This window comes from Heloderma suspectum, chromosome 2 (assembly GCF_057233095.1).
Source record: "Heloderma suspectum isolate Gila_16-S chromosome 2, 16-S_ref, whole genome shotgun sequence".
NCBI lineage: Eukaryota > Metazoa > Chordata > Lepidosauria > Squamata > Helodermatidae > Heloderma > Heloderma suspectum.
The window spans coordinates 211,398,526-211,407,525 of NC_139459.1; the positions used below are offsets into that span (position 1 = coordinate 211,398,526).

At 45.8% G+C, this 9,000-nt stretch overlaps 1 protein-coding gene across 3 annotated transcripts; it reads right to left on the minus strand.

Annotated features, from left to right (window-relative positions):
• Window positions 1-583: 583 nt before the first annotated feature.
• On the minus strand, window positions 584-8,964 carry CCDC137 (coiled-coil domain containing 137). 3 transcript variants are annotated; one of them, XR_014788205.1, is made up of 7 exons: window positions 8,822-8,964; window positions 7,227-7,357; window positions 6,409-6,604; window positions 5,290-5,372; window positions 2,368-2,447; window positions 1,251-2,067; window positions 584-741 (listed from the first exon to the last, which is right to left on the minus strand). XR_014788205.1 is itself a non-coding variant. In XM_084837584.1 (6 exons), exons 1-6 carry the CDS (start codon window positions 8,890-8,892, stop codon window positions 1,855-1,857), a joined length of 774 nt encoding a protein of 257 aa, XP_084693710.1. In that variant the 5' UTR covers window positions 8,893-8,964; the 3' UTR covers window positions 584-1,854. The 3 variants fall into 3 exon arrangements, 1 of the variants encoding a protein (XP_084693710.1); XR_014788204.1 differs by having other exon boundaries at window positions 584-693; window positions 1,135-2,067; XM_084837584.1 differs by having other exon boundaries at window positions 584-2,067.
• Between the last annotated feature and the right edge of the window lie 36 nt (window positions 8,965-9,000).

Consider the following 9,000-nt stretch of genomic DNA (forward strand, 5'->3'; position numbering starts at 1 on the left):
ACCATTAGCTGTGCTGGCTTGGGCTGATGGGAGTTGTAGGCCAAAACATTTGGACGGCTACAAGTTGCCCTTGATAGCCTCAGCCTTGAATCAAATGTTTTCAAAGCAAGGAACATGGCTTCCTTGTTGGGTTAAACACAGGTAAGCACCTCATGACAACAACCCAGGAAAGCCCCTGGGTTGTTTCTGAAAGCTGATTCAAAGTGGAAGTAGTGAGCAGGTGGCACAGCTCCTGTGTGGCCACACCAGTTCCTGGGTTGTTTAATCCAGGGACTGGCATTACTTGCAAACAGAGTCGATAGAAGGTTGAGTGTATTTTCCCACCTTGGAAATTCTGCCAAGAGAAGGCACTTCCAGATTTATCCCACGGGTATTCCTATCCCGGGAGACTCCCATCCAAACACAAATGTTGGCTGGTATCAAAGGGAGGCCTGGCTAAAGCTGCTCTGGAGCAATAGTTCATTTATTTTCAGTGGAGAAGAAATTCTTTTCCACTAGAACAGGAGAGCAGAGGAATGGGATGAGACATGCCCCCTAGCTGTAGGGAGAGCAGAGGTAACAGATCAGCCTGGAAGCAATATTTAATGCATTTATTTATTTATGTATTTGTTGTGGAAACGTGTTTGATCCATTTTTGCTCCAGAACTATGTAGCAGGCTGAACAGGGACAGAATAATGCCTTAGGGAGCAATCCTATGGCTGCTAGATGGCCACAGAATATGTTGTTTTCCGGGAACCGACCTCAGAGCCCGCGCTCCAAGGTCGGTTCCCGGAGAACTGACCTCCCCCCACTTCTGCACTGCCTCAGAGGCAACGCAGAACAGCCACATCCTCCGTGCTCGCAAGAGGAGCATGGTGTGGCCAGAAAGGGGCATGGCTGGGGGCGTTCTGGGACAGGGAGAGCGGAAATGCCTGTATGTCATAACCTATGTGTCGTACAGCAGCCTCCTTCCCCGTTCCCTCCTCCCGCGGCTACACAGCCACAATCAGCTGTCTAGCTGAAAAAGCAGGGCAGGAGGAGCACGGAAGGAATTATCCCCTTCATGCTTCTCCTGCCCTGCTTTGGATAGGCAGTTGCCTCCGAGTTCGGAGGCGGCCACCTATCTAGATAGGATTGCTCCCTTAAAGGATCACATTTCTTAAACAGAAGAGACTTAAGAGAATAATAGTATAATCTTGCATGAGACACTAGCAGGAGGGCTAATCATCCCAGCACATCTCTAGAGTCTTTGGTTTTGAAATTAAGGAACAATACTTTAAAAGGGGGGTCCAGCTTGAATAATTGTCTTCCCATCCACCTCAGCAAAATTATTTTTCAGTCCCTCGCATTCAGACTTTCTGTCTGTAAGCTGGAGGGGTAGGGTAGAAAAAAAAATGTGCAACTCAAAGAAATGCAAACCAGAATATCACATTTAACAGAAGAAAAGTCTCCCAACCACTATTCTAGCCATGGCAGAAAGGCTTCTAAGGAACACCAAAATGGACGTGAGATGGGGTGGGCTGACCACAAAGTAGCTTCCGTTCTTGAGCCCCAGAAACAGGAATGCTGATCCACTGCAGGAAGCAATCTTGGTGCTGCTAACATTGCTGGGGATGCAGGTCCAAAGCTGGGCCAAGAAAAATGCCTTGAAAAAGCCTCAGTTTCTAGGAGCAATGGACGTAGACCCGTAAACTACGCCACCTGTCCATCACACATGAAACAGGTTTATCTGCTTGCCCAGGTGGCCGGATAAACTCATCCAAAAGGGGACCATTTGAATGCATGACAAGACTTGGCTGCTGTTCTAAAACTTGGCTGCTGTTCTTGCACTAAAACAGCTGTGTTTTCTGGAAAAGCGGAAGCACTCGAACAACTCAGACTGGCTTCTTTAGTTTGTCCATAGCAAGTTGGCTCTCGATCAATAGCTGCTGCTTACGTTTCTTTATGTCCCGGTAGGCTTGGACAACCCGTTCTCTCTCCTCCTGCACGATCCTCTGGCGAGCCAGAGAAGCATGGACCACTTCCTGGGTGGAGGGTGTTCTACCAGAGCCCAAGAGAGACGTTAGCAGAAGCTGCCTCCGGCCAGCCTGGAACACAACAGAGAGACTGGCTGAAGCTAGAGAAGTTTGAAGAGGAAAGGGGTTATGGAGTGAATCCAGAATATGACCATCAGCAGAGAGCCAGCTTTAAGAACAGGGTCTCCAATACCCAAACTCTGGAAACAGCTTTATGTCAGTGGCCTCCCCTGAGTTTTGCTGCTAATCAAGGAAAATATTTCCAGGTCATATAGCAAGGGCCAAGGGCTTTGTTGTTCAGTCGTTCAGTCGAGGGCAGGCCACCATTAAACCTAGGAGACAGCAAGAACAATGCACAGCATAATTATTTACCGTGTCTTTGATGATGCTCTTCCTAGGTTTTGCTGTAAGGCTTGGGGGCTGTAAAGCAACTTCTCCAAACTTCACTGAGTCTGAAAGGAATGGGGAGGAGATAAAACTGCAAGTCAGATACTTGTGGAAATGGAAGCAGCTCTAAAATACACTCAACCTTCTCCTATCAACCCAGTTTGCACGTGATGCCAATTCCTGGATTAAACAACTTAGGAACTGGTGTAGCCACACGGGAGCTGTGCCTCCTGCTCACCTGCTCTCCACCTCCACTTTGAATCAGCTTTCAGAAACAGCCCAGGGGCATTCCTGGGTTGTTGTCGTCAGGTGCTTACCTGTTTTTAACCCAACAAGAAACCATGGCTTAAAACTCTGGGTGGTTCAACCCTAAAGAACCTGAAGTGCCAGGTTCGTACATAATGGCAACAGGCTAGGAAAGGGGAATGCTTGGGTTGCTTCCAAAAGAGGAAGCGGGTGAACTAGCAAGAGCCAGCATGCTCATTCGCACTCAAAAAGAACCCATTGCTTGTTAACCATTGGTTGTTTGATTGTGCAAACCATACTATGTCCCAGTATTTTAGCATTTTAGCTTTTTAATCTTTTAGCTCTGGTGTTTTAAATCTGTATTTTAAATCTCTGCATTGCTGCTAGGTTTTATTCTAGTTGTACTGTTACATTGTGGTTTTAAGCTTTTATACTTTATATTGTTTTATGCTGCACTTTATGGTTTTAATTTTTGTGAACTGCCCAGAGAGCTTCAACTATTGGGCAGTATAGAAATTGATTGATTGATTGATTGAATAAATAAATAAAATAAATAGCAAGCAGACTATCCACTCTGAGGTCCAGTCTAGAGTCCAACACAGACTTTTCCTTTTGTTGTGGCATGGCCTGGGCCAAACATTGTTCTAGTCTGCAAAGAAAGGGGCCAGGCTCAAAAACAGCTCCATCCTTTGTATATCATCACAATACACTGCAGCAGATACTAATGCTCCAATCCAAATGCACCAGGCCCTATCACAGGATTTGGCACAATGCAAGTATATAGCATGATAGCTTCCCTTCCAGCTATGATTTTTGTTACTTCACAGATGAAACACTTCAAGAACGGCAGTACTATCTTCAGAGGAGAAGCTGAAACCAGTATCCAACTGCCTCTTACAGATAGAGGCAGGTCAAGATTTGCCTTGTGGCAACTACCAGATTTGCTAAGAGTTTGACGTAGGGATGTCAGAGAAATCCACAACGGAACCAAATGAGTTTACGTTTTTATGACTCTGACCCATAGATTCTACAGGAGACTGGCTTTTCTCCTGTTGGGTGGATTCTGTGGACTTGCTTTTCTAACCTTCAGGAATTTTGCACAAATTTCGTTTGTGCAAAATACACTTTTTTTTTAAATGGCCAAAACGCACCTTTCCCCCATATGCTAAAGAATGAAAATGTGCATTTTGGGGGGATGTGTGCATTTGGGGGGTGATTTGACCATTTCTGCACGTGCAAATTTGCACAAATTCACATTAAAATCCAATTCTGTTGATGGGCAGACAACAGAATGGAAGGTGCCTGACAACCTGTGAAACATAGACGAATGGATTTTACACAATCCCTAGTTTGATAATGCAAATACTTTTGTTTTCTGAACCTGGCGCCCTCCAGAGGTGTTGGACTATAACTCTCACCATCCCCAGGGAATGATGGGAGTTGCAGTCCAACACCTCTGGAGGGCACCAGGTTGGGGCAGGCTGGTTTAACCCAGCCTTCCCCAAAGTTTGCACTTTGACATGGTACAGCAGATGGGCTACAGTGAAAGGGTGCCTCTATTCTTCCAACCTCATGCTACACCAGTGATGCGCAGGAAGGTGTTACTGTTTCACAGCGTGCACTGGTTGGAATACTCTCAAGTTGAGATAGCAGGGGGTGGGGGTTAAAAAACAAAAGCACAAAGAGCCAGAAATAATTTAGTTAAACTGTTTTCTGAACAGAGTACACAACAACCTCACTCGATAATGAGGAGTCCAATAAATCACATCATCCAAAGCCACTGTGTGCTAGAATTTTGACAGTTTTACCTGGTACGAGCCTCATTACACAAATTCTTAAGGAATTACAATGACTACTTGCTACTGGGCCCAATTCAAGGTGCTGATTATCACATTTAAAGCCCTAAATGGATTGGGGCCCATATTCCTGAAGTAATACCTCCTCCCATATCATCCTGCCAACGCATTAAGATATTCAGAACAGACCATTCTCCAAGTACCATCAGTGGGAGAAAAACATTATGCTTTTACAAAAGAGGCCTTCTTTTGTCATGGCACCTCAACTTTGGAATACCCTCCCAAGGGAGATAGCAATGGGTGCTAATCTTGCTTTAACACCAAATCAAAGTGTTACTGTTTACCAAGGCATTTTAAAATTTTAACTTTTTTAATTGATTGATTCGTTTATTTGTTTGCTGGTCGAATCATTTTTATGCCTCTTATAGTAAACAATGATAATAATACATTTAATTTGTCTTGTTATCGTGTTATGTACATGGCCCTAGGATCCCTTCTGGATGAAGGATGGTTTATACATTTCAAAAATAAACAAGCCACATACCGTAAAATCCACATTGTAATATAAGCTCATGCCCCTTCCCCTATATATGAAATTCTGATTATTCAGGTATTTGGGTTGCTCCAAATCAGTAGAAGGGTATTTGATTTTGGATGAGCTGCCACCCAAATCATAAAAAACACTTTCACAGCAGCACTTGGGAAAAGGGGCGGGGGGGACACATGAAGGAAGCATCCAGAAAGATGTGAGTATTTTAAACTATCTAGAGTTCCGTAGCAGAGTTTTGCATTGTTCTGGAACTGCAAAGAAGGTTGAATAGCCTACATTGAAGAATCGAATCACTGAGCAAAAAAAACCTCCTACCTTTGAGGAACTCCTTCTCCAGCATTGCCACTTTTTTCTCCTCTTTCTGCTTACGGATTTTGTTCAGCTTCTTCTGCTGAAATCTAGAGAGAGAGTTTTGTTGAAGAAAGGATACAACAAGAGTTGTACACTTGCATTTCAAGGGAGAAGAAAGGGAAAAGAATTAAGACCCCAACTAGAATGAAAAGGGATACAAAACACGTGCATATCATGTTATAAAAGACCCATCATGCCATTTAAACCCATTATTTGAGAGCACATTCCATTGAACTCGGTGGAAATAATTGCTGGCTAAACCTGCACAGGATCAGGCAGAGAATATACATTCCAGACCTGCCACTCCCAAACAAGTATACTGAGGTGGGTTGAGGAGGAGATGACCATCACACTTGCCGCTTCGCAACTTCCTTGGTCTCATGGGAGACCCACCTGAGCTTCTAGTATCTCCCCAGTATCTCAAATTTTCATATCTCAAATTTTGATAACTATATCCGCCACACTGCTCATTAGCTCTTGCTGACTGTTGGTTGCCTGTAAGTATGCCGAGGTACTTGAGCTCTTACCAAAACAAGACAGTCCCATGACATTTAGGGTTCCATGTTTTCTGTCTCCTTGTTTAAATCTTTCCTGCTTACCTGTCCACTATTTCTCATCCATTCTGGTGTTAGGGGCCTGAGACAAGATGGAGATTCCGTTGGTGTACCAACTACCCTGCTGCCTTGCCTGAGGTGCTCTCGGAAGTAGTGTTGAGGAATTCAAGGCTTTGAGCCTTGGGGGGGAATTACATCCACACCAACGATGGCCGATGGACATGGTAGGTGGGAATTATGGGAGCTGGCAATCCACCGCATCTGGAGGGCACCAGTTTTGGGAAGGCTAACCTAGACCTAAACATAGTGTTCAAGGCCACTTGCATTAATATACATACATATTCATTTACTATGGCATTAAATATACTAAACCTCTACTGTTAGGGAGGTTCTGCAACCATTCTCTGAATCCTCTTCCACCCACCAGCCAGATGAGGCTTCACTGTGTGAAGGCCTCATCTCAAGCGTCATGCTCTTGGACTACAGTGGCTCTCTTAGACAAATGTGGCACATTAATCCACAAGCTTACTCTCTTTTCTTCTGGGACTTCGCTTGGACTGGCTCTTCTTTCTCAGGCTCACGCTGCAGCTGGTTTTTGGTGAGGAACAGCACATGCTGCGTTTCCCGCTCCATCCGCCAGACATAGGAAGATTCCTCCTCCCCTTTTCGCCTCCTGAATTTCGGTACTGGTATGTCACCCTCCGGCCTAGGCTTCTGTTCACTCGCTGAGACAAAAGCATAAATTATTAGTCTTATTCTGCCCAGCAACATTCAGAGAGCTGAGAGGAGACAGAAAACCTCTAACCCCCTTCCCTCTTCAGCTTGGCTCTCTGCAGAACACTTGTCCCTAACTGAGAAAGCACATTGTCTATTTGGCAGTGGTCCAGGCTGGAGAAGTGCATCAAACCAGTTTTGGTGACCTGTGGGACACAAGTGAGTGTTACAACTTATCCAGCCACACTGGATTCCCCCGGGCCAAAAACATCATGGTTCTGTGCCTAGCTGGGAGGACTGGATAGCAATCAAATGTAGGATTAAATTACACTCGACTCCATTAACTTTCAGACTGCTAATGAACATATCTCTTATTATAGAACATCTTATAGCAGGTATTTGGTAACCCTCTGCCAAAAGTGTGTGACTGGACTGTTGTTTGTGATAGAGTGGTCTGTGTTATGGCAGCACGCTCTGTGCTGTTACTACTTGCCCATTCCTCCTGCCCCAGGCTTAATGACAACACAGAGCAGCAAAACTCTACAGAGGCATGTGTTTATGCATGTACTATTACAGCAGAGGGACAATCCATAATGCATATATCAAAGAACATGGGTGGGGACTGCTTTTTACCCGTTTTCTTTCTCTTCTTGCTCTTAGGGTTCTTCAATTCATCACGGCTCCTCATGATTTCCCGCAACCGATATGGAATTTCTTGCTCGTTCAGGCATTTAGGTTTTGAGTTGGTTTTCTTCTTCATTTGGCTGTGTTTTTTTTTTAAAAAAAGAAAGAGGGAGAAGTGTTGGCAAGGCCCTTCAGATTGTCTCAGCGAACACAACAGTTAGCATCAATTATAACTTCAATACGCTTTTTGCTAAAGTATCAGAAGTGCAGCCTGAATCTGTGTAGTGTGAAGGACCAGCTCCAATTATATGATTATTGCAACCTTCCCCAACCTGGCGCCCTCCAAATGTGTTGGACTACAACTCCCATCATCCCTGCTGGCTTGGGATAATGGTGTTGTAGTCCAATGCATCTGGAGGGTACCAGAGTGGAGAAGGCTGCATTAGAGTAACTGTCCATCATGCAGGCAGCCTGCAGACCACAATCTCCCCTCATACTTTCATAACTTGCTGGACACTAGAGTTTCAAGAATTACACCATGTGTACAGGGCAACTGCAGCAGCAGCACCAGCCACCCACATTACTCTCAACCACTTATGCAGCCACTCCAGTGTTTAAGGTGACAGATTATTTATTCAACAGCTTTACAACATAAGATGGGGGACTTGGACTGAGAAACAGTAGTGCGTCCACCACACTGCAACAAGCCTATTGCTAGGCTGATCACCTGAACCCAAATCTAAGCCCAACTCTGTGTGTATGGGCCTTGCACAGCCCCCTCCAAGCATCAAAGCACAATTTGGGGCACGAGCTTTTGTAATCTTACACCTCCTTCCAAGTGCAGCACTGGCATGCTTAGTGCCAAAAAATGCATGTTCAACTGCCATCTCTCTTAAAACCAAGTAACAGCACTTATCTCTGTACAGAAGGGAGTGTGAGAGGGAGTAGAATATGGTACCTAGATACTACTGCTTTCCTAACAATTTAAATACCCTTTTGGTGCTGCTTGTTCCTTACAGAGCTAATTGCAGATAAGGCTTGCAAGGCCCCATCTCTTTAATGGCTCTCGCACATTTAGCGGCTGCATGACCCACAAACACTGAAAAAGTTACGCTTTTCCCAGCATAGGGGTGCAGCAGTGGTGAAGAGTGCAAATGTTTTCTCCATTCTGCCTGCCTGAGGGGCAGGATAAGAGAAGCAAAGTGTTGCAATCCTGTCTACTGGGCAGTTTAGTATGGTCATCTTCTCTTACTTATCACGAGGATAAACTATGGGAGCCTCCTGAAGATCCCCAGAATCGGCTGGCCCACCCAGAAAAAGCTACAACCATCAGAAAGAGAAGGCGACCTAGTAAGGCAGGCAACGAGAGAGACCTGGGGCTCCGAATGAGGCTTGCGAGCCAGGAAATACTCAGCCGGAAGCTCACATCAACCACTGGGCAGCCTTAGGGAAGGCAATATTCTTTCTGCCTCCGCCCGACACCTGAGCTACGAGGAGGAGACTAACACTGGCCTACCTTACAGGGTGGTTGTAAGGATCACTGGGGCAGTGTACACGGAGCGCTTTGAAAGCCCTGACATATAATGAACGGGACGGGCACTGACCTACCACCGGCCGCAAGCCCCCTCCGCGCGGCAGCGGGCGCCGCCGGGGTCCGCGGTCTCGACTTGCCCATCGCTTCCCCAGGAGAGCAGCCAGGCGACAGCCACGCGCGGTTGCTCCACTCCCGCCCCACTCACGTCCCTCCAATGAGCCACGCGCTCTTTCCCCCGCTTCCGCTTGA

Excerpts from the sequence above, each read along its gene's own strand:
- CCDC137 (XM_084837584.1), bottom strand. The coding sequence starts at position 8,892 with ATGGGCAAGTCGAGACCGCGGACCCCGGCGGCGCCCGCTGCCGCGCGG. Across the intron at positions 6,605-7,226 it reads CAAGAAGAGAAAGAAAACGG|CGAGTGAACAGAAGCCTAGG; the intron begins GTAAAAAGCAGT and ends CTTTTGTCTCAG. Across the intron at positions 2,068-2,367 it reads AGAGCATCATCAAAGACACG|GCTGGCCGGAGGCAGCTTCT; the intron begins GTAAATAATTAT and ends GTTGTGTTCCAG.